Genomic DNA, 25669 nt, shown 5'->3' on the forward strand with positions numbered 1-25669 from the left:
GAGCAAAGCCCGGCCCTCCCGCGGGGGTCTCCGAGGTGCGCAGAGGTGTGAGTACAAACTGCACGCACACCCCATGTATGATTTTATCCACGCGTAGGTTTTGCAGAATATGTTTAAAAGTCATAAACCTATATGTGTATATGTACACTACATATACACACCTATATGTCTATATGTACACTATACACACGCCTAATATGGGTATATACATACCACAGGTATGCGCTTCTACAAGTTCAGTAAGGTGTTGCCGTTCATGTTATGTCAGCACCTGGTAGGCTATTTCTTAGATCACCTGAACCTTTTCTTTAAAAACGACTGTTCTGAAGACAGGTACAGGCTCTCCTTTATAAACTCTCACATTTTCTAAGGAAAACTATTGAACATTTTTATTAGTTTCCTCTACTGACCAGAACTAGTATTCCATAATTTTTTTCAATACCTAGAACCAATTGCCATGCTTTCTTCATTTCCCAGCTCTTGCTAACCAGCACAACTGACTTTTCCTTGTAACAGAGCAATTCCCCCCTACTACCTGACACAAAATGTACCTAACATTAAAATGAACACTCTTCGTATGAATCGATACGTGGATTTGGTTATTGTCTACTTTTTGTGCATTTATCTTCCCGTTCCTTTAAAATACAAGTATTATTTATGCTTAAACATATCTTTAAAGTCCATTTGTGTAAATATGTCGTAACAATACAAAATATTTTCCAGAATAAGCAACTTTGCACAGATGTGCAAATGATGCTTGCGTAACCAGTTTATTGCTGAGTATGTCGTGTCTAGACAACCTTTCTCATGCCTGGACAGCACATCCACATTACTGCTGAATTGTCACGGCTCAAAGAATACATGGAAAAGAAATAGCAGACTGAAGTCCATGATGATAGCTGTTTAGTAAATTATGGCTAACTGGGAAGTGCAAAGGAAAATAATGTGAAAGAAATCAAGCCTTCCAGGTATGTTAGCTTCTTCTTGCCATGCAGAGGCTGGGTAGTTTGGTTGCAGTGAGACACAGAAATTGTTCCTGCATTCCCAGGACATTTTGGCTTAAAAAACGCCCTTCTGCTCAAGGAAAGAGAGTTATTCTTAGACACCAGAACAGTGAAGCAAAGGGAAGATTTCACATCATGCATTCAAGTGAAAACTGAGGGATGTAAGGGGTCAGCATAAGAATTCCACAGTATGATGCCTGCTCCCTCAACCCTTGCCTGCATTTTCTCGTTGTGGGTTGGGTGTTAGTCCTAGGAAGCTGCACAGCGAGTCCTGCTCATGAGGGACTGAAAAAAGGGGACTTTCATCTGTACACTTCCACTGTAAGTCCACTGTGCATTGCCTGCTTAGTACATAATTGATGCAACCTGTTTTGGGCTGGATTAATCAGTTCCCTCTGGCTATTTTAACATGTGGACAAAAGTATTTTCTATCAGCTACAACTCATTGCATCCCTTAGACAAGTGATCCAACAGGGACAGAAGCTCCCCATGCTGACATGGCCACCACATCATGGCTAAGAACATAAATACCACAGCAAGGACAGTCAACGTACAGCTCCTGCAGAAAGCACAGCTCAGCCACACTGCTCAGATAGCTGAACTTGAAGCCTAACGGCTGAAGCCTAAAGCCTGGTGTAGTAACTGCGTTGCAAGACATGGAGGGAAGTCAAGGTCTGTTCCTGTACCAAACCTGTCACTTCATTACCTGGCATATTACACTGAGAGTTGCTTAACTGAAATACATTTTTATGAGCAGAAAATCTGGATTTATTGCTTAATTCTTTAACTTTAGGCATGAAAAAACATTGGCTGTTTTTGGAGGTCATGTGCCAAATGAACTGAGATCAACGAAGCTACTCCAGGGGTGAATATGGATCATTGCGTGTTGGACTTTCAAAGAAAAACTGCAGAAATCACAAGACTCCTTGAAGCAGGGACCTCATGTGAGTCATACAAACTGTTACTACAGATGGAGGGATGAAGAGGAGCAAAGGACAAAAAAAAAGAGATACATGTTAATTGAAAAAGGACAACATGGGAGACATGCTGTGTGTAAGTGCTGTCAGACCAGGATGCTGCAGCTGCTGTTCAGAGAGAAGGGGCTCCTGACATATCCAAGACCTTGGGCACATGGAAGTGGCATCTACAGCAGAGGCATTTAATATCATACTGTGATACTTCTGCATTGAGATGGGTTAAGCCTGGGTTCTTCCACTTGTTTTGGCAGTGCAAAACATTCACATTTGCTTCTAACCAGACAGCATCAAACTTTGCAGTTTCAGGCTTGTGAAGCTACTGAAAGAGGACTCCATGCCTTAAATGACAATAAATGTGTTTGATGTGATGAACGAGAAGACTGCACTCCGGCTCCATGCCAATGAAGGATTGTAAAACAGGGAGGGAGCCAACAACCTACAGTTCTGGAGGAGGCAGCATGCCATAGATTACAAATCCTGTTACATTTGAGTCAAATGATAATGCAGGCATCCGTCCAATGGAGCTGCTCAGAAGGAGCTTGCAGCCTGCCTGTCAGCCATTACTGCTGGTTTTATAGTTGTATAGTTTATGGCACCGTTATGCAGTATGGGCCAAATTAACAAGCTGTGTAAATTATATAGTGGTGAGGAAGCGGGTTGGGGGTGTGTTTAAGGAGGAGAAGGCATAAATTTAAACTTCCTGAAATTTCACTCCTGCATTTGGTTTTTAGTCCCTGCCCTAAAAGCTTGCTGTCTAGAGAACAATAAATCAAGGGTAAGAGAGAATTAACATGTATTTCAAATTATAATGGTAGAAGCATCCTCTGCAGTTAAGGCAGTTTTATCTTTGTGTGATCTCAGAGTGAGCGCTACCATTTACCAAGACAGGAACATATAGACAGTTGCTCCCCTTACAGACAGAGCTGTGAAATTGTACTCGAGATCTGTGACTGGTGGGGGGGAGATGAAAATGATGTGAAGTGCTCAAAGCCAGTGCAATCAAGGAGAAAGGAAAGAATCACATCAGTAAAGTGGTGGTTTGCCAGCGATATAGTTTGCCAACTTTTCCTGCGCCAGCTGTCGGATGTAACCAGAGCACCCCTTCCTCTACCCTCACTGCAGCCCCTGCAGCTCTACACCTTCCAGAGCTGGAGGTGCAGGACACAGAGGCCCTGGAGTTACATTGATCCTTTCCAGGGGCAGGATGGTGTGGAGAGGTTCAAATGGGTGAGTGTGCGGCATCCATAGTGCCAGACAGGAGATATTTATTTCATCCAATGATTATTCCAGCCATGAATCAGTATTTAATTACTGAATGACATGCTAGTAGTTTCTTGTTCTATCCATCAATCTAAAACACATTCTAGTTTCTTTGTGAAGCAGAGACAAGGCATCCTGTTTGATGCTGCCACATCTTAGGTACATGTGGAGAAGCTGTGTGAAGGATCCTGTGCAACTGTGTACAAGGGGATCAGCAGGTGAGCAAGGACCACTGGTGCCATTCTTGCCTTCCCAGTGCCTGCTGAAAACACCTCTTATGGGAGATAAAGGCAAATCAAAACTCCAGCTTTGTCTTTAATCAGGTTATTTACAGAGCCCAATCCCAATTTTCCAGGGCACTCCTCCACCACAGCCATGTAGGCTCCACAAAGACACTGCTCCTCAGCAGCACACCAGGAGGTTGTCTGGCTCTACCAGGGAGGGAGCGAGGGTTTTCCTTGAAATGAGGGATCCCTGCGTGATGGAAAATTGGGGATGAGGCCATGCTGCCATCACACAGGGGCAGGAAAGCTGTGAGAGGGCTGAGTGGGAACACTGCCCAAAGCCACACTCTAGCAATATGATCAGCAGGACTGTGCTACTCTAGCCGGGCAGGCTGGCTCCTGTTTCGCTGATAATGAAGACAAGATGGAGATGGTTTGTAATTCCTTTCTGAGCTTGACCGGGGTCGGGGAGAAGCCATAGAAATTTTGCTTGAGTAAGTGTTGAGCAACCCGGAAGACTGTTAATGTCATGCTGAGCACTGAGGAGCTTCATGTGACCTTCCACTCTGCCCTGATAGGACCAACGGCCAGTTGGTGGTATTGAAAGTGATCAGGCTGGAGGCAGAGGAGGGAATGCCCTTTACAACCATTTGGGAATGTAAGACAAAAAGAGATTCTTCAAACATCAGTGAAGAGTGAGGGACATCATTCTTGGAGAGCATTTTTTTTAACCTCAAAAAGCTCCATGTGATGTCTTCTTAAGTCCTTTTTTGCCTACTTGATGTGCCAGCTGTCCTTCTCCTAAAACTCAGTTTCTTTATCCCGTCATGAAGGAGGTCTTTGTCCTGGGCAGGCTGAGCATGCAATGGACAGAGGGGGAACCTGCTGGCCGATACAATCCCTTGTAACGTATTCATCCGAGCTTGGGATAAGGAAAGTGCCGGCTGTAGCCAGAGCATGTCCTTTCTAGCAGTGTAGTGGCCCTCTTACACCTCCTGCCTGCTGCCTGCTCTGTAGTCACTTTCTCACTCCCATTTCTATACACTAGCACTGCACAGGTTTTGCTGCTGTTGCATTGGACAGTTGTGGACTCTACATGCCCTTTGAACCAGTGAGTCTGCTTGCTGTTATCACAAATGGTGCCGCTTTCCTGGCTGATACCTGGAGCATTACAGATCCCAGCCTGAAGAGAAATGCTTTCAATAAAACTGGTGTTTAATAACATCTATCATAGCAGCCCAGTGAAAAATTCTTTCTATCAGTCAACTTTGTAGAACTCTGGGCAAAATGTCTGCAGCTTTCTCAATTTCTTTGAGAAAGAAATGCTTTTGTTTAAGTGCGTGATTTTGGCTAAATGTATTTACATGTCCCTGCAGACCAAGTTCACAAACTGCCTGGTTGATTAAGACTTCTATTTTCATCTGCTCTACAATCCCAAGAGGATCATAATCTGGTTTCTTCCATGCACAGAAATATGCAACCTTTGTGCCAGTCCAGTATTAGTGAGAGCTATCAATGTAAGAGGTCACACATACTTTGTTGGGGTTTTATTCTTACTGCAGTTCAAAGCTGGGGTTGATCTTGTCACTGTGGGGATGGAGAGTCAGGGAACAGATGTGCCAGCTTTCACAGAGCAGCCCTAGCATAGAAGAACTCTCATACCAGTCAACTCAGAATAACGAGAGGTCAGTGGACCCACTCCAGGTTTTGTAGCAGTGTAATTAAGATAAGAAAGTTTACAAAGTCCTTAGTCCAATTCTGGGTGAAAGCAGAGAGGTACCAAAATATGCCTATTTACAAAATGACTTGTGTTGCAGTTTCCTGTACACTTATTTGCTGTGATGCTTTTGCTCTGTGTTTACATTTGTAGCCCACCAGTAAAATAAGCCTTAAAAGCTTTATCTACACAGAACTAATGATGCTCTAAAGATCAGTAGCACCCCTTTAACATGCTCTACTGGGCAGGCTGAGAGCCTTAACTTTGTTCATTATGGGAGCAAACAACGGTGACCCTATGAAGCGTCTACTTTAAATAGATCTTTTGTGTAGTGGTGAGCTTTGCAGCATCTGACACCTCAAATTTACAGTGTAAGTCAGTAGCGCAAACAAAGCACAAGATTTATTAAGGTGGTGCATTCTTTGCTACCCTGGAGGAATGGCACCCCCCTGACAAAGCTGCTTCACCCCAGGAAACCCCACAGAGACAAAATGTGTTTAAAGCTCAGTTCTGGCTGCAGCACCTGACACCCCAGCAGGGGGTTGTAGAAGCAACCAAGTGAGCAGCAGTTCCCAGAGGCCTGATTTAGGCACAGGGGCCGAATTCTCCATATTACTGTGGACCCTCTGTACTGCTCCTCTGGAGCAACAGCTCTTGGTCGTATGGGCTTTTTGAGGTATCACAGAGCCAGGTTAGCAAATGGGATCTAGCCAGAGTATCTTCACTGGTTTCGTAGGCAATTAGGTACAATGTAGATCATGTTTGAGGTTCATACTGCCATGCACTGGAAACATACTGGTGGTAGTTAAATGGACTAGCAGTACTAGAGGCAGCCTAGCAGCAGCAGCACCAAGCTCTGTGCAAGAACTAATTCACAATCTGTGCTGTTCCCAGTAGTTGGGATGCTGAATCAGGCATCCTTTAATGCTCAGCTGTCTCAGTATTGACATATGCTTAGGCCACAGCTGTGTAATACACCGTATCTCGCTGTAGGGCTTTTAGAACCAGGTAAAATTGTTATGGTCACAAAAGGCAAAGTGCTAATCCAGTATAAATTTGCTTTGCCAGCATGAAACTTTTCAAATATCTTTTACAAATTGTTGGAAAAACAGAAAGCAGCTTTTATCCAGGACCAAAACTCATTTGGCCTCCCATGGCCAGCCCAAGCTCTGTATTGTATGCTTCAGCTAATTCAGCAGAAACAAGGTTGTATGCCCGTGCCTTATATGAATAGAATTTGTAGCACTGTGTGGTCTGACAGTAAACTAATTTGGTTTTAATCAGCAGGAAAAGGTGATTCTGGAGCATCTCCGAGGCTATCCTGCTATGTCAAAAACTGAACTAAAATCTGGAGTCGGGGACCTCTGTTTTTCTTGAGCTTTGGGGCTTCTCTCTGTGCACAGTTTCAGCATAACAGCTGGGTCAGATTCTTCAGCAGTGCCAGGGGTCCACAGGTGGAGCTGGGATATTCCATATCCTCATATCCCTCCTCTGTACAGAGCTGCGGCAACTATTGTCTCAAACCTAAGGTAGCAAATGATGAAGCTGTGCTTGCTCTTCCCCCACAAAGACTATCTCTGAGACTTTCTGCTGAGAAGCTGCCTTCATGGGTGTGTCAGCTGGAGCCTGCTCTATCGTGAGAGGCCCAGCGCAAGGCTGAAAGGCTCAGAAGGCTGTAGCTTTTGTCTTAGCATCAGTCAGTGGTGCTCTGTGGTCTACATGGAGGCAGAGGCTCTTCCATGTACTGCCCCCTCCATCACCACAGCCTAGATGTGCTGAGACTCGCTGAAGGCATATCAGCACCTAAAGACCAGGACCACAGTTGCAGTGATGCTTTTAGATGGTTAAGCCAAAAGAATAAATGTGCCAAAGTTGTATAAATACAAAGAAGTTACAGTTCACTCAGTAAATTCATGATCTCTGCTCTTTCAGTTTTAAACCAGAGAAAGTAACTAATATGCTTACTCCAAGCTAAAAGTACAGAGCTAAATTCAGAATTCAGCTAGCATCTATAATTTCTTTTGACAGATTTTTACACCTTGATATTGTGAAGCTGGAAGCTGACAGAAACTCAGCTCCTTCCTCAGCATGCACACACCCACCCACCCACCCACCCCCCCACACACACCCCCACACACCCCAGTTTCTCCTAAGGGGCCCTGCTGAGGGCATATGTCAGGAGATGGATGGGAGAAGGATGAGAAGCTCAGTGACAGGCTGGGGGCTGCGGCATTCTGGCTCTGGGAGCTCCCAGCCCCTGTCTCTTGGCATTTGCCTTGAAGAAATTATTTCTCCTCAGCTGAGAAGCTGTCAGCTGGGAACCGTGAACTGCTATTTCTGACAGAGGCAAGATCCCACCTCGGAGAGAAGGACGCGTTCCTGCCAAGCCTGGAGCACTGATGCTCGCTTCTCTAAGGAGCCTTTCCAACCTCCTCCAGACTCAGTAGCTGCCGCTTCTTACAGAACTGCCAAGTCTGGAGTATTTCTCCTCAGTTTTTTATTTTCACTGCCTTGCTGTGTGCACTCTTTCCTTCCACTTCCAGCAGTGGTTAAGTTGATCTTCCTTTTGTGTTTCTCCAGCTTCTCTGCTCAATCATTTGAAACATGCCAGCATAGTACTTCTTCATGACATTGTCCAGACCAAGGAGACACTAACATTTGTCTTGGAATACATGGTGAGTTGATGTTTTTCTAGCTTCCTGTGGAGCTGGTACTGGGAAGTATGGGGAAGTGGCTGCGTAATGAATTTACTGCATTATGAGACATCTGCAAAGAAACAAGTTGTAATCCTTTAGTGCAGTGATTGATTTTCCTTCTTGATCTCCTCCTTTCCAGCCACACAGCCTTACTCTTTTCTTTCTGTATATGCCACAGCTGTATGCAAAAATTATTCCACATCTTGCCTCTGCTAGGGTGGCAGACACTATTTTCCTCCATTTCTGCCCTGACAACACAATAAAAGCACTGTTCGTGAGCCACAGCAAGGATAGGGAGTAATGATACAAGCTCACATCCCAGCTGGGGTCAGATTTGGCTGATCCCACTGGCTCACCATGACCAAGCTGCAGGTTGCTTTCATGGAGAGGGGAGGATGCCAACAAAAAGTCCTCTGCATGAGTCTTGTTACTTCTGTTGCTTTTGCTGATAGCTATCAACCAAATTATAAGGAAAATATACAGTCAATGTCTTCTTGCTACAGCTTTATGACTAATGCTGGCACGAGTATGGATTCTGTTAATGGCCAGCTTCAGGTCATAAACTGCTAGGGTGAGACAACAGGTTAGCCAGGTCCGTGATCTGACCCAGCACTTAAGCATATCCTTGTGTGCTGCATCAGATCAGATGTTTGCCAAGGTGAAAGAGGCATCTTTGTAGTGCTTGCATATTTTTTCTACTTAGAGAAGAGGCATTCTTGGTAGAAGCATTTTTGCCTCAAGTTCTCTTTTATTTAGTGCACAGATCTAGCACAGTACATGGGCCAGCATCCTGGAGGGCTTCATTTGTGCAGCGTTATGGTAAGTTCATTAGAAGACTAGTATCCCTTAAAGCATGAGGAAGTGTTATTTTCCACCATGTATGGTCACTATAAATTACTTACTAATATTTATTCATTCCATATATGACAAAAAATTGGGAGAAAATCTGCCTTTGACAAAGATTTAACAACCTCACTCTCAATCTCCAAAGCCTTTTTTCAGTTAGTCCCTCTTCCCATGTCCTCAGCCTGCAAGAAGATATTCAGCTTTTGTGAACGATGACATCTTGTGGCAAGAAAATCTGTCTCAGCACAAATCTGTATCCTCTTATCATTAGAATATATTATTCATCTCTCTAATTAAAAACTCTCAAATCTCACTTTCTCCTCATCTGGAACTATCTTAATATTTACTGTCATTTAAATATCTTTTGTTTCTACCACAGCTTTTTGGGATTGGTTGACTGGACTTGAGCACAGCAGAAGATGTATCCTTACTTTATAGACTAATGTTATAGTAGTCTCCTACTCTCCTTTGTATGCATCTTCACATTTAATCAACTTTCAGGATTGCTGCTGCACGCTGACTTAAGGTTTCAGTGCGAATGTCCTCAGTGAATGCCTGGGTCCTTTTCCCGAGCAGCTTCATTTAATTCATGTTACAGCTGTCAACAATAACTTTGTATCTTATCAAACTGCCTATTCATCTGACTTTGTCAGATCTCTCTGAAGTTCCTCACTGTCACTTCTTATCACAGCTAATCTAAATACTTCTGTCATCTTCAAATGTTGCCACCTTGTTCACATCTTTTTCCAGATAGTTGTTAAGCAACACCAATTTTAATGAAGTTTCTTGGGGCCTCAGATTTTAAACATCCTCAGAGCTCAGATGCATCCAAGATGCAGTGTTGTAGTTTTGGCGCAGATCTCAAGGGTCCTGCTACCAGGCGGGCTTGTAAAGCACATGGAGTACACGGCTGTAAAGTACTCACTGGCATTTCTGTGAATAAACACTAGCCAGCTGTACTGCTTTCCTGTCTGCAATCCTCATTGTCAGCAGGAAATAAACTGCAAAATGATTTACTGCTCCTTTAGGGGGGGTTATCTAGCTTGCTTCATTTTTGCTGGCAAATTTTATTGTTTTTTTCTCTTGAGTGGTTCCTATCTAACATGATGCGAGTATGCAGAATATTACAGGGACACTTTTCTGGTACAGAAATGACCTATGGGTGTCACTGTTTTTCCTCCTCTTTCATTGAACTTCTGGTAAAAAAAAAATATTTTTTCTGGTGAAGTCCAATTACTTTTGCTGTATTTCATTTCTATCCACTGTCCACCTTCATACCTTGTCTCAGCCCAGCTTGTTTTACCCCAGGCTTATTTACACTGCCATGGTAGTGGGAGTTAGATCTTCCTGGCTTTCTTGCTTGTTCTTCTGCTTTCTTGCTTGCTTGCTTCATTCATCATATTTTACTTGCTATATCTGTTCAAATCAGGTCCTTGTGTTTTCTCCCAGCTTGAAGATAACAATTCAGACTGTCAAGGAAATCAGTTCACTGGTCCAGTTTATCCTGGGAAGAGGTGGTGTAGATCTCCCTCTGCTGGTGTAGCTGGCTCAAATGGGCAAAACTTCCAGCTCCTTAAACCTTCGTTTTGCTTGCTGTACATCTTTGCCTTGAACACTGAAATCAGAATAGCTGCTGTTCTGAGAGCTGGAGCTGTGTTTTGGCATGTTGAACTTGTTCCTGCAATCACTAGTCCATTTCTAAAGACAAGTTAAATTTCCAAAATATGCACTGAGGGACTGTGCTATAACTGCCCTCACGGCCAAATATTCTACCCCAAAAACCTTCAGAAAGCTGCAGGGAGGGCAGTAATACCGTACCACAGTTTTCTCTTCCTCAGCCAGATCTACTAATTTTGGAGATTTTTACTGTTTTCTTACTTGCTTGGTCTCTGTGTGGTTCCAGGAGTTCTCCTTAAGTTCAGAGCTAATGTATCAATGCAAAGTCACACCAAATCATTTCAGGTTTTTGTTGGCTTTTTCTAGCTCTTCATGTTACAGTTTTTGCATGGCCTGGCTTACGTCCACCAACAACACATTCTTCACCGTGATCTGAAACCCCAGAACTTGCTCATCAGTTGCCTCGGTGAGCTCAAATTAGCTGACTTTGGTGAGTCACAGTTTGGATACTGCTAATATATCTGCTCAGACCAAAGCTTTAGCATGCATATAGATCTGTATCCACAGCCAATTAAGGCACAGAAGCATAACCTCTTACTGAACTTCAGGAAACTATTTCTGTGGTCAGTCCAGCCTTTCTTGCATTTATAGCGATACGTGCAGGGAGCAACCTCATTTAAGTCAGAGCAATTACTGCTACATAAAACTGGTTCCAGAGAATTGATAATCAACCCCTCTATGTTCAGAAAATGTAACATGTAGAGTACACATAATGTGCTGAAACAAAAGGCTTTTTTGGCATTAGTTTGGGATGGCTGCTTCAGTCACAAATGGTAAAGCCCTGCAAAACACAATATTGTTTTATCTGATCTGCCCCAGCGATATACCAGACACACTTTCTTTGTCAATTGCTTGTAAACTGTATTGGGATGCTTGTGTTTAAAGATCCAAGAGTAAATAATGTCCTGTTTCAAATTACTATCATCTATGCACTATACAGATAGAAGGACTGTCCTAATACAGCAATCTTTTTTATTTGCAGGCCTTGCTCATACCAAGTCCATCCCCAGACAGATGTACTCCTCTCTGGTGCTGTCCTCCTGACGTGTTGCTTGATGCTACAGACTATTCTTCCGATCTAGATACCTGGTACTGACCAATTTCAAAGCATCTGGGGTCCATTGGGAAAAATCATCTTTATGTGATTAAATTAAGTCACTGTAACCATTAACACCTGTGAGCAGAAAATGGGTGAGCAGTGGGGAGTTTTGTTCTGTTTTGTTTTGTTTTGCCACTGGGTTCATAGAAGTTTTTGGGAATGATGCCACTGTATCTCATCTATGGATTTATATAAGCCTCATCTGATAATATTTATGAGATGTGTACATCTCATTTGGTAACATTTATGAAGTGTTTTCAGGTCTTGCAACGAACACCTTCACTTAATGCACATACTGTTTTGTGTCTACGTGGTCAGCTGAGTCAGCAGTAGCTCTCTACAGCAATCGCTTTGTGAAGAAACAATGGATCCACAACTGCACCAACAATTAACTTTGGCCTCGATGACAAAACATGGCATTAAAGGGTTTCTGAATGGGTCTGGAGGTAGAAAGCTGTCTGAGATTTTCATTATTTCTGTGATACTTTGTCCTTCTTCTCAAAGAACCTATCTCAGATGTACTCTGCATTTCATACAGGAGAAAGGCTGTGTTCTGTTAAAGTCTTGTTACCTTACAAGCTCTATCCCATAATCTTAATGTGGCTGGGAATCACAGGAAACAAGGCACACGTTTGCCGAGCTGAAGGGATAGGGGTGTCTGAGAGCAGGCAGAAAGCAGGAGAGGATGAGGGCTTCACAGGGGTCCCACTGGTCCTTTTGGGCTGGTCTTGATGTGTAGCTGGGCCCTAGGGTTCATCTGCCTTCTGCGCCAGCCTGAGCCCACTGCCACCAACAGTGTCCTGACTTATGGATAACACGCAGCTCATGGAGTTGCAGGACAACACCCTCGTTCTGGGCAATTTTACATCACTAGATTGTATTGCTGCTTCACCCTTTCTTCAAACCAGTTAATTTCTGCCTGTGCCTGTCACACCGGGACTTTTCTAAACTGCTGTACTGGGAAAGGGTGGGAGTGCAGGAGGCTGCAGGAAGAGGGCTAAGTTTGCAAACAGCAAACTCCAAGCCTTCTCAGGCTGTACACCCCTCCAGAGATACGTGGCTTATCGGAGGCTGTGATGGCCTAAGTCTGGAGGGCTGTTCAGGGAAAAGGCAGTTTTTAGTTTGTTCACCTCTGTAGGCCTGCTGCTAATTTAATTGCTTTAAGATTTCTCCAAGGAGGAAGACCTTGCTAAATTCTAATGGCTTCCAGCTGCTAAGCCTATCTAAACAGTCCTGTCTTCTCTCCCCACTACCTGTCACCTCTCCCCTCCAGACAGTCTCTCAGGAATGTCTGCTGAGTTTGAAGATGATGCCTGCCTAGCAGATTGGAGGGTTTGTATTAGGCAGATGCTGGTATAAGCCTGTTTGTTTTTTCCTGATAGCTGAGCCCTGTCCAAAGCCCTGGCTATGCACAGAAAGCCTGCCACTTCTGGCTGTGCAAAACCAACATGCCCACTACGTAACTCTGCTCTAGTATAATGAATAGCAACACAGGAGTGGTATACAAAGATCCCATCTGGCACTCTGACCAGCTCGCACAGCACAGTACTCCCAGTCCCACTGCACTACATTCACACTATAGGCATCTTTGTTATAACACCTCCTTATAATAACAACATTCAAAGTGTTTCCCTAAAGAAAGATGTCATGCTGAGAGAATAGAGAGTACTTCAGTAAGCTCTATTCAGGAACTTCCTCTAACAAGAGCCATTTATTATCTTGATGTACACTGCATTTAAGTTCAATTTTTGTCTATTAGGAAATAATGTGAATTCACACAGATGTTACTTGTCTATTGGGAAGAAAGGGAAAAAAAACCCTGTGTCTTTTGGATGCTGCAATTTACATGAAGGCAGGTCAGAATGCCCTTGGTAATGGCATGAGACAGTGGGTGTTAAAGCCATTGGTTTAAAGAAACCAATTATAACAAAATAAAACATTATGGCAATTCATGCATAGTGTGCTTGAGCAGCAATACTGTCAGTGGGAGGCACATGGGAAGTGAATGAGGCCTTGAATAGATGAAGAAAGAGATATAGAAGGAGACTCTCTTGCTCTTGGACTAACTAGAAAAGCTGCTTTAATCTCTCTGTATCTTTTTTCTCTCTTTCTCCCTCACTATCTCTTCAGGACTTTAGAAGATTCAATTAAGGGATTTCAGGAAGACTTAATGTTTCAGGGAGATCACACTGCATATCAGAATGACTTTTTTAAAAAAAAAAACACCAAGTGCTTTATGCACGTGCTGCACTAGTAGCTGCTAACATCATGAGTGCCTTAAGTAATTTCTTCTTTTCAGTCAGGCTTTCCTTGTCTAATCTTCTATTAAAAAAAATAAAAATCACAGGAATCTTCCCAGACAGATTCATGTTGAATAGGAGTTCCCATGCAGTCATTTAACGTGGGACTGCCAGGCCCACTACAGCCTTCTCCCCAGTCTGGTTCACGTTGCCCTGTTATGCCAAATTGGGAGATACAGGCTAAGGGCTTCACTGTACAGGTGAAGCTTAGTGAGGAACAAGAGAAAGGATATATTTCTGGTTAAATATAAAATTGCAATCTCCCAATGCCAGAAAAACTGTGGAGAGGGAACTCTGGGACGCTGCAGAGATATCTTGGATCGTAATCCTGATGAAATTGTCTCTCTACTGTGTGATGCAGCACTGCAGACTGAGGAGTAAGTGCAGTGTTCAAACCTGCCCCAGGGATTGTAGGCAGATGCAACCGTGCTGTCTGAGCTGGCTCTGTTTATGGTCAGTAAATACCCCTGTAATTAGTTATACCTCTCCTATTGCTTTAGCAGTCACTGTCTTGATTCGTGTGCATATCTGGCACATGGTGAAACATCATGTCTCGACCTTTTCCTGAGAGACCCCTCCTGCCCTAGCTCTTCTCATGGCTTCTATATGGGGCCGAGTCCCTTTGAGAAACTTGTAGACTGGAAGGAATAAGAGGACCTCAGGAATTAAATTAGAGGGGTAAGAAGGAAAAGGGGAAAAACAAACCAACAATAGCTCTAAATCTTTAGAAATATTTAAAAGTAGATGGTTTTGAATCATCCTCAGTAACAGAAGGATCCTCATAATGCTGTCAGAGCAGTAACTGTAAATCCCATATCTCAGAAGGAAAAGTTAAAGCCTCTACTGAAAGGCTAATATGATGACTAGTACTAGCTTCCAAAGTCCTGCTTTAACACATAGACAAAAATACATGGGAAAAGAGGGGGGTGTCCATAAGTCAGTTGTTCTAGCTGCTACTTCTGGACTTTTTTTTTTTTTTTAAAGAAAAGCATATTTCATCTGGAAACAGAGATAGAAACAGTGATAATTGCCACTAATCTATCAATACAGTATCAAGCAGCCATTAAAGGCAGCTGGTCAGCCAGGTCTCACTACAGGAAACAAAAGGCCCTTCCTTTCTGGCAGTTGTGGTTGCTCTGACTGATTTGTCTTTATTAGAGGCGCTGGGGTTTAAAGGCTTCCAGAGATAATGGGAATAAACCAGGAATTCAAAAGAGAGCTCTACCAGAAGGTGCACTTGTAACAACCCACCAGTCATTCCTCTCCTCAAACTGACAGCTTCCCTATTGCTGAAAAGGCTGCTTCATTAGACTTGAATTTTGAACTCCTTGCTCATGAGTAATCCTTAGGAAATGCTAGCTGAATCTAGGAAAAAAGTTTCTGCTGTTGGCAGTCTAATCCTAGCATTTCTAGCTAGGGTATCAGAACCCAAACTGCAGGTGAATGTCAGGATCATTTGCTCCAAAAACATATAGAGCTGATTCTCTTCTCCCCACAACTCAAGAGAACCTAAATTGCTTTGACCATACACAGTTAAACTTGTGCAATGGAATCAGTGGATTACAGCAGCCCCTGTGGCTGCAAAATAGGGTGAGCCACTGGGTACATCAGCTGTGAAAACAAGAGCATTGGTATGACACTGGTCTCAGTAGAATCAATCTGTGGGCTCCAAAATAATATCTAGTGATGTGGTAGTGCTATGAAACAAAAAAATCTATGTTACAAAAGCTTTGGGTGAAGTTTCATGATGCCTGGACTCTGTAAGAGCATATTAGACAAACAAGGAGCTAAACTTACAAGACCCAAGGTTAGGGTACAGGAAACTAAGGGAAAGTGCAGCAGAGATGTTTGTGAAAAGAGCGTTAGATGTGGATCTGCAAACAGGTTTGGCATCACCTGTTGTGCAAGGATGACCAAAATGAATACTGCAGATGAGTTGCATGTCAGGCTTTCAACTGACCACAGCCAGGTAGGAAAAGCATCTACAGTATTGCAAAAACAAGGTGCAAGGTATAACACAGCAGTACAGATGACCAGAAGAGATTACCAGTTGTTGCTCAGCAAGCAAAAATAATACTTTCAGAGCCTGTTAGACAAAGCTTAAAGGACTCAAATTTGCTATAACCAAAACTTGAAAACTTGGGATGGGGCTTAGTGAAAAGATGGGAAACCTAAAAGAGGTTTGGAGGAAAAAGAAATACTAAATGAGCAGTTTTACACCATACAAGAAGAGATGGAAATACTTGCAAATAGGTAAGTCTACCCTGACCACAACTATCTCATTATTATTGTCAGGAGGACTAATCCACCTTAATAAAATTAAGCACTTTTTGCAGGGTTTAGTGGGGTTTTTTTTAAGCTGTCTGGTTTGCTTTGGCGCAAGTGCAGAGCAAGGGATGGCATAAAAATAAGAATACTTTAACTTCATGTTATCACTGAGCTCTTTATGCTAATGAAATCTTGCCTCCAGTTTTCCAGTGAAAAGCTAACTGCTTCTGAAGGAAAAACTGCTCTAGTGGTTAGTGCCTCTGGGTTCTTTCTGCATCTAACGTACCCTTCAAGTCAATATAGTGTGTAGTAGTTCCCTGTTTATCTTTTCTACGGTTACCACTCCAATTTTGCACCTTTTTCCTCACAGAAGACAACCAAATAGTCCACAGGCTTCTGCCACAACCATCTTTTTAGACGGGTTTGTAACAGCATAAATTGAAAGAGACCTGGAACAAACTGTTTGGTGCTGGAAAAAAAGATGGTGCTTAGTGGGCACCATCTGTCTTGCTGGTGAAGAGTGGGGCTTTTTTTTTAGTGGATGGTGCTGATGAGAAAAAGGAGATGGGAACAGACTTGTATGTTCTTTGCTCTGCTTTTTTCTAAAATACTGGAGGGATGCGAATGTGAGCTATCTCTGGTCCTGCTCCCATCCTATTTGACTTGTCACCTTTCTCATTCAAGTGTTCCAATCTGTAGGACTTGGATGAGATTAACGATACTACATACAACTTGCGATAAGGGACAGCTGCAAGTGCTTAGAACAGTGCTACCAAACCAAGGGTGTACGATGGCCCTTCCCAAAGGAAACCTTCCTGACTTCCCACAATCAGTAGGGTTTTTTATGATACTACATCCTGCCTACCATCATACTGTAGAGGAATATTAGTGTTTGCTGAAGCCTGTATTCATCTACATATATACAGACACCCCATGTCCTGATATGAGGTAGGTATATAATACCTACGTATCATGCTGGTAGTTTTCAGACTTGAGCTGCAATATATACAGGGTTTACAGCTGACATCAGGATTTCTGCATTTATAAATCAGGAATTCTAAGTTTCCATTCCAACAATTATCTCTCTTCCTCTCTCTGTCCATCCCAACAAACGTATTCTATATGTCATGTATGTGAATGACTTAATACTTTGGGTTTCTTGCAGGAGTGCAGGATGTATATTTTTGAAATGATCCAGGGCCAGCTCATATTTGTGGGAACTTCTGGTGCTTATGAACAGTTGGTGAAGATCTGGGTGGTGAGTAAAATACGCCATTTCAGGGAGAGAAAAAGAATCTGTTGCTCCAGCCCTCTACTTAATTTTGAAGTCCCAAGTGTAAGTCCTGTGAATAGCAGAAATAATTTGGTCCAATCTGCCAAGTTCATAGCAGACTTTGTAACCCATTTTATATGTGGCAACTTTCTCACAGACACAGGAGTAAATCAAATTACTTTCCTTTGATGTTTGTCATCTCATCAAAAATTTAAAGCCAATTAAAGTGACATCAAATTGAAGAAGGCATAAAAGGTGTGCAGGTACTGCAAATTCTATTCCTCTTGTTAAATCCTTTACTTACTGTAGGATACAGCACACCATATTCTCACAAAGGAGCTCTAATACTGCTCTTGAACTACCTTGAAAGTGGCAAGGCCCTGAGGTTTTTCAGAGATTCTTCTTCATTTTAACTTGGAACATTTTGTATCATCCAGTTTATGGTGCAGCCCTAGAGACTGCTTTGGCATAACGGAAAGTGTGAAATTACTTTATAAAGGCAGCAGTGAGCGAGGGCAGGCATATTCAGGAGCCTCTTAAGCCATTTTTCCTGCTGGGGAAGCTGAAACACAGAGACACGTCCTTAGTGTGGCTTGGTAGAATTGAGGCAGTTACCAGCACTAGTGGATCCTGTACTTTCCTGACTGCTTGTTGCTGACCCTGTTACTGACTTGACAGGAAGGTCAACCTATAGATTCCTGTTGGGTTTTGCTGTAGGCATCTGCCCCTTCACATCTCCTCCCAGGGATTCACTCTCCTGCATAGTGTTTCCCAAACGTGGTTTTCAAAGGAGAAAGTACAGGAAACTGACATGTGGAAAGTCAGGACAAAGGACTTCATAGCTTCAAGTCTGTTCGGTCAGATTTTTTCCTTCTTAATTCCCTCATCCAGAAACACTCCTGCCTGGTAGGGTTTCCTCTCTGCTTTTAGCTAGAATGTGATAAGAAGTCAGACAAGTGGGTCCAGTTCTTAGACTTGAGTTCAGTCCATTTAATTGTGCTGGATTTCTTCTTAGAGAGTGAAAAAAAAAATTATTGAGAAGAGAAAAAAAAATAAAATCCATATTTGGCCAATTAACAGGGTTCAAAGCCAGGGCAGGGCCCAGTTTCCTAGAGTGCGAATGAAGGGTATCCTTCCACTTACGGCTCTGAAATCTCTGGATACATTTCCTGTGGTTTTGCAGTTGGAGGGTTATAGCCCCATCGTCATTTCTCTAGTATTATAACTAATACCATGATTAATAGGATTTGTGCTATAGAAGGAAAAAAAAAAACCCTTATTTAAAAATCATGAGGAAGCTTTAAGAGCCATGAAATAATTAGTGCCTTTCACAGAAGGTTTTATGTTATTATACAGCCTGGAATGAGGCTCTGTTAGGCCAAGATTTCAAAGCTCCTTAGAGGCTTTCGATGCCTAACTTGAGGTATTTTGCCAAGTGTGAGGTTCAGAACGGGGATTCCTACTGTTTTCTAATAGCCAGCTCCTTTCATGTACTAATAATAGAGGCACCCTGCGCTAGTTTAGAGACTCTCTGCATTTGTGTGCATGAGACTTTATCACCCAGCATGCTTATCTCCACGTAGGACTGTTGGTTCAAACACCATACAGCTATATGGCTGGAAAATCCTCATTCTGCGAGATGTGTTTGTCCTGTTGAATCATCAGGACTGACTTGACTGTCATTTTACCAACATTTCTCCTACAGGCAAGTACCGCCTTAAGTAGCCTTTATCCCCCATCTCTATCCCTGGCTTCTCATTCCTGCTCCTGTGTCATCTCTCACATGTGGGGCTACATGAATTGGGGAACCTATAACTTGGTTTTCTCCCTGGGTTACTCTAAATGAGAACAGTTTATTTACCCAGTTCATCATTAGGCTGCACAAACAGTAGCAGGACCAAATGGGAAGGGGACAAAGAGGAAAGAACTACTTAGGCCGACAGTGCTAGTTATGGAAGTATTATGTGGGGGGCAGGGGGAAATCACTGCCCTATTATCTTGGAAACTCAAACATAGCATCTTGTCTGAAGAAAAGACTCAGAAAATATAAATATAAATCCATATTCATATAGCATTCAGTGACTGGTGCTCTAAATGCTTTCACACCTAAACTCGGCAAACTTTACGCATTTACTGAAAACCTTACATAGCAAACTACAAGCATGCACAAATACCTTTTTTCTTAAATTCTTCACCAAGGAGAGGCAGAGCGCTGAGCTGACCCTGGACAGTATGATTTTACTATGTACTGAACTTTCCCAGCTCCCTCTGATGCTTTTAAGACTGATGTCCCATGGCTCACAAGAAACTTTGAAGAATGAGGGCCCAGATGGGCAGGGATGGCACTTCAGAACACACCCCTGGGTTTTCAATGCAGAATAAATCTCTAAAATAGGGGCTTTGCTATGGGTTCCTGGAAAGCTAACAGGGTAGAAAAAGACAGCAAACTCTGGATTCAGGTTCAGATTCCAGCTCTCTCTTTCCTGTGCACAGCTTGCTTTGGGCAGACCTGCCCTATATGTGATACACGCACCAGTCAAGGATGCATCCTCATCCAGAACTGTCAAAATAGCGTGAGCCTCCTTCCAACATCCTCACATGGCTGAATGCTGCAAGACACCTTCTTTTTGGGGAGCTTTCAAGCTTCCAAGGCTGATTTGGGGCAGCTTCCAAGACTGATTTTACAGGTGAGCAGAGACAGGGGCCCTGTCCCTTAGTCTGTGCTGTGGCAGGCTGAATCCACGAGCAGTCTGGAAACACAGGGCACAGCAAACTACCCTAGCTTGCCTCCTCCCGCAGATCACCATGCCAATATGTGCCAGCCATGAGATACAGTCCTTGCTCGTAGCGGTCTTCTCCAGGTAGCTGTAATTGCCCTCACAGCTGTTTCCCAACTGTGAGAAAAGCAATCAGCTACCAGATGCATAACAACTACAACAACAAGGCTTTGTATTTCTTCCTTCTTTAATGTATGTTTTTACTAATTCCTGTTTTCTTGCAATTTTATCACAAATTTCTTTGGAGCCAAGTTCCCTATATCATATATCTCAGCGTTTATTTTAAGGATGTCTATTATATGCAAAATGTAATTAATATGAGACAAATCTAATGTTGGAGAAAAAGCGAATAAAAAACCCTGACATTTTTCATGTTAAAAAGTCACAGTTTTTTAAGGAAATCTGATTATTTTGGGTGTTGCCTGGATGATAAGCTTTGAATGCTTGGAGTTAGCAGTAGCGATTTACAGTATCATATCACATGCTGTGAACTCTTCTTAAATATGTGGCTTTACCTCTTTAGCACAACTCATCCATATCAATAGGCACAAGGCACTTTGCTTGAGTTAACTAATAATAACACTAGACATCCACAACCGCAAGTGGCACAGAAATCCAGATATGCTTGATCTCACACATTTCAGCAACTAAAATGAGGTTGGAGGACGTTTTACCGGCCCAGACTTTGCTCAGTGAGGACCTACTTCTGAAGCCCAGAATTCACAATAACTTCACAGCCAAAGACATTGCTGAAGCCCTGGACCTTTGAGGATGAGACACTGAACTGCTTTCTAGCACCCACCAGTAGACCTGTGTGCCAGCTTTTCTTTTTCACCTCAGAACAGCAGGGTTTTCTATCACAGCTCACAGCCTCTGCTGCTGCTGAGTGTATCGGCTGCTGCCAGCACAAGTGGGCAGAATAAGTCCCCAGTTACTCTGGCGCAGGAGGACACCTTCAGCAGTGAAAGGGGCTTAACAATGTGACCCCTGCACTGGCAAACACATGCAGGAGTGGCACCTGGCAGTGAAGCTGCATACACTTCCACTGATGTTCCCAGCGGCAGCAACATTCAGTCTCAGCAGGACCCTTTCTGCTAGAAAATCAAGTGCTAAAACGTCGGTGTGCTTTATGCACAGCGGTAAATCCAGCACCAGCCAGGGCAGTGTGAATCTGTGCCGGTCTACAGTAAAGCCCAGTCTCTCTCCATTGAGACCAGTTCCCCCAGCTTCATACCAAGGCAGAGGACTGGCAGAAGGAGGATATCCCTCTTCTCACTCTCTTTCTCATTTTTCACAGTTATTGGGGGTCCTAACTGAGGACACCCGGCTAGGACTTTCCAAGCTTCCCAACTATAACCCAGGTAGGATTTTACTCACAAGAATGCCAACTTTTTCTCTAAGCCACTAGCCGCTCAATTTTGGGGTCAGTAATTCTCATTATGAAAAATCCTGTGCTTCAGTGTTACTAAATCCCTTGAGCTACCTAATGATAGTGGTATTGTAGGACCTACAACAACACTGGGATTGGCCTAGTATAGAAGCAAAGGTACATGCGTAGCACACCGAGTGCTGGGTATGTTAGGCTGATGGAGGATTTCATTGCTGCAAGTGCTGACAATGTAGTTAGTCTCCACTCCTCTGTGCAAAGGACCAACATCCCCTGGTTTAGACTGGAAAAGCTGACAGGTACCTGGAGACACAGTTTATCTGAACCCTCCTTATTTTTATGGAGATTGGTTTGGGGACCTTTAAACCTCAGTTTGAAAGGTCACTGTCCCTGATTTTTATGTGGGCAAGGTGAGAAATCTGTGTGATTTATAAAGCTGGCTTCTTTTATTTCCACTGGGCTGGTAGAGAAGTCTGTGTCCTGGACTTCAAAGGGCCAGTTGTCTCTTATTTTGATGTGGGCAGGTTGAGAAGTATGCTTTGAAAAGCCAGCTCAGTCACTCTCCCTCTCCCTCTCTCTCCCCATTTCTCTCTTTCTCTTTTTGTTTAATGTTTTCTCTTGGGAAAATATATTCAAGTGTCAGTGAGGGGGAAATGATGAGCACAGATTCTCAGCCTCTCAGCAGGATCATTCTGTAAGAGAAATATAAAAGTGAAATATTAAAAACCCTAGAATGTGAATTCCACCCATCTACAGTCTAGCCATTCTCTCTCACTTGTACCCTAAGAGAGTGGGGGGGGCGGGGGGGGGGGAGCCTGTCTATCTGGAAGGGGGGAAAAGAGCAGGGGGGAGAGGAGGAGGGAGAAGACGTGCTTTGAGCAAGAGGTTTACAGGTTTAGTAGAGCATAGTAACATCTTTTCAAAGAAGTGGGTGTTGCTCTGTGACCCAATCCAAGATGCCCCTCCTTTGATTCTGGTGCATGAACACTAAACAGCCCCCATTTTCACATGGTAGCCACGATTGGCTGAACAATAACCTGGTCTCAGTCTAAAGGACTGGAATCCTTCACACAATTAGCTGAGACACATTAATCAAACCAGCGTGAAATGGGAATGTGTCGCAGTCCACAGCAAGTTTAATTTGGATAGGGAGCAAGCACAGAGCAGACAGCTGGAGGAAGCACTTTCCTCTCTAAGTTGTTGAAGGCTTGGCTGGGTAGTCTACAAGTTTGGAAGGGTAGTCTGGGAGGAAGGAAATGCTCATGTATGGGACAAACTGATCACAAAGAATTTTTTTATGCCAGTCATCTGCTCATACAAGGCCAAAAACTCTCAGCAATTATGATAGGTATCCTGATGCTATATAGAGTGACAATCTAAAAGTGCAAGTGTTAAGGCTATGCTAGCAAAGATGCTAGCAAAGACACCAGCACAGACAAAAGAGGATGTGTGAGTGCCCAGAACTGCCTGAGCACTGGCTCCCGCTTAGCTCTAGTTTGTCTGAGCAGCTGTGTTGTCTCCTGCTGCTGGGGAGGACGCCAGTGGCAGGGCTGGGAGGGAGAGGACAGGCACTTAGGCAGCATGGAAATAGTTCCAGTAAAGACCAGTCTAGTCATCATAAGCAGTTTTCAACTCTGAGTTGCTTTCAGGCTTCATAGATTTTCCCTAATGGACTCCAGTGGGGCAGAATTGACCTGTGCCATGCTGTGATCCTGTGATGCTGGTGCCTTTTGCGGCTGGAGGAGACAGAAATGCAGGAATTAGAGGACACCTTCCTGTGGGAACATTCCACCATGCTAGCAAACATATGGGAGAGGGGTGCTGAGCCAGTGTTTGGGGCAGTAGCTGTGCCAGCTTGAGATGCAACATCCCTTTCCCCTCCTCAGAGCCTGCCTAAGGGCCTTCAAGCTGCTCCAGCAACATACTGGAACCAAGCACTTGGCTCACACCTGGATTATACAAACCAGTCTGGATAGAAGAAAGTTAGTGATATAAAGGTGGGACTATTTGCCCTAGTCATGAACTAAATCAAATCAGTTTTGGATAGGGCTGCTGGTAAGAAGGCAAATTAGTCTCTTTGTTTAAAGATATTTGCCATTCACATGCTCCTGTGCATCTCCCCTCTCTTCCCTGAAGCACAAGTGTTGTTTCACCCCTCAGGACACGCTCAGCCCGAGTGGAAGCTGTGGAGTCTGCCTGAGAGAAATGCTTCTCTCTTGAGGTTATTTTCAGCCCAGTTGTGTGAATCCGAGTGCCTGGGATGGTTCAGATAAGCAAACAAACTTTGGAGCACTTCCCCAAATCTGATGGCTTGAATGCTTTTAGCTAGTCCTATTGATGTTTGCAGGGAGTGCAGGCAGCGAACAAACAAACAGGTTCCTGCCCGAGGCAAGGAACGAACACGGGCAAAACAAAGCACTGAGGTGTGATCCTATTCTCATTGAAGTTGATGGCAAAACTCCCACTGGATTCAGCAGTGTAGGCTCAGCCCCAGACTGAGGTTGTTACTGGAAGGGTTCCTGGGCCAGGTGGGTTAGTAGGAATCTTTGAAATGAAAGCTGGAAACCTTTAGATGTTTTCCTGTCACTACTGTGGGCTTGAGCACATCCAGCTGCAGAGCCTGAAGAGGAGATACAGCATGGGCTGCGGGGTCTGCGAGCCAGGCACACACAGAGCAGCTGGAGGAAGAGCAGCTCTCCTGCCCCCTCTGTGGGCACCTGGCAAGGGATGAAACATGCGAAGGAGTATTTGACCACCCTATGCCCCTGTGCCTTCTTGCACAAAGAAGTTCAGAAATGGGCCTCATGCCCATTGCCTACAGTTTGCCAGAATCTCAACCTGTGCCTGATCCCAGGTGAAGGGGAAGGATGGGTGAGCAACGCTTCCATGGCCAACCCTACAGCTTGTCATCTCGCCCCCTCTCTGCAGGAGACACACTTGGTATAGAGAATTAGATGCAGCTGGGGGGCATGGAAGCATGGTTTTACCACAGCCATGGCTTGAGAACCAGATCCTGCAGAACATGAGAGGCTGGGAGAGCTCCTGCCCCATGCCTCAGCGCACTCACTGGCCCTCTCCCTGGCTACCCGGGCTTAGGAGCCCTGCCCATAGCGGCAAGGCTTTGCCCTATGTTTGCTCATTTGTTCTGTTCCCCTCATTTTGCTTCCCCTGAAAGAGGCAGTTGTAGCTCTGTTAACACTATTTTTGAAAGCTCTCATGCTGTGTGAGCTCAAATCCTTGCATTAATCTACTGCTGTGTTCATTTCACTGCGCTGAAAAGCAGGGAGTTTAAATCCCCTCTAAACACCATTGGTGACACCAGAAGGCCAGTGTTTTGATCCAGCCCCATTAATGGTTACAAGTTTGAATCTAGACAGCTGGGGTCAAGGGCAGGAAAGGATTAGGAATCACAGCCCATGACATTAAGCTAGTGCTTTTGCCAAACTGGGAATACTGGAGCGCCCAAAGTACTGAGTTAGTTTTTCTTTCCTTTTTCTGAAATTTGGATTCCAAACAATGGGGAACAGTGCTTATTTGTTTACAACATGATGAACTCACTATGGGTTAGCTTTACTCCTTGATTTATCGCACAGGGTGACTAAGGAAGTTTCCTATGCCACGTAGTCTCACTATAGCAGACACAAGTTTTACACTGGGCTGTTTCAGATGCAGCAATGACTTTTGAATTAAGCCTACTTTTTCACATATCTGCAGGCTTTGCTGTGCTGAATGAGATTTAGGAGCTTTCCGGAGTCAACTTCTGCTCATTCCTAGTATGTGTTGCGTTCCCACAACGTCACCAGCAGATGGAGGCAACAAGCAGCAGGCTCTGAAACACTAACTTAAATGACATTTTTGAGACTGCAGATGAAGTCTGCACGCCGAGTGCTTTTTTTTTTTTTTTTTAATCTCACTTCTTATGCTGATGATTCATTTAACAAATGGGATGGTTGGAAACTGAATTCTAAAACGATGAAATTTTTCTTGTCATAATAAACCGCATATGGCTTTGATCCCAAAGGGAAGAGCAACACTGCAACTAATGCACAATATATGCTGGCCAGGCTGTAGGGAAACTTCCTATCTGTTTGGCACTGGGCACGGGCTGCAGTTCTCAGCCTGCCACACAGACAGAGCTCTGCTCCTGTCATGCAGCCACAGAGA

General features: G+C 43.8%; 1 protein-coding gene across 3 annotated transcripts; it reads left to right on the forward strand.

The window, feature by feature from the left end:
* On the forward strand, positions 1–22309 carry CDK15 (cyclin dependent kinase 15). Of its 3 annotated transcripts, XM_080400224.1 has the most exons (5): positions 1–47; positions 1798–3208; positions 7763–7857; positions 10708–10831; positions 11384–22309. In XM_080400224.1, the coding sequence occupies exons 2-5, from the start codon at positions 3205–3207 to the stop codon at positions 11443–11445; spliced, it is 285 nt and encodes a 94-aa protein (XP_080256350.1). In that variant the 5' UTR covers positions 1–47; positions 1798–3204; the 3' UTR covers positions 11446–22309. The 3 variants fall into 3 exon arrangements, with proteins under 3 accessions (XP_080256350.1, XP_080256349.1, XP_080256351.1); XM_080400223.1 differs by lacking the exons at positions 1–47; positions 1798–3208 and adding an exon at positions 3402–4123; XM_080400225.1 differs by lacking the exons at positions 1–47; positions 1798–3208 and adding an exon at positions 3402–4123 and having other exon boundaries at positions 10708–10807; positions 17234–22309.
* The last annotated feature ends 3360 nt before the right edge of the window (positions 22310–25669 follow it).

The sequence above is a fragment of the Falco punctatus genome (assembly GCF_963210335.1).
Source record: "Falco punctatus genome assembly, chromosome: 8".
Classification (NCBI taxonomy): domain Eukaryota; kingdom Metazoa; phylum Chordata; class Aves; order Falconiformes; family Falconidae; genus Falco; species Falco punctatus.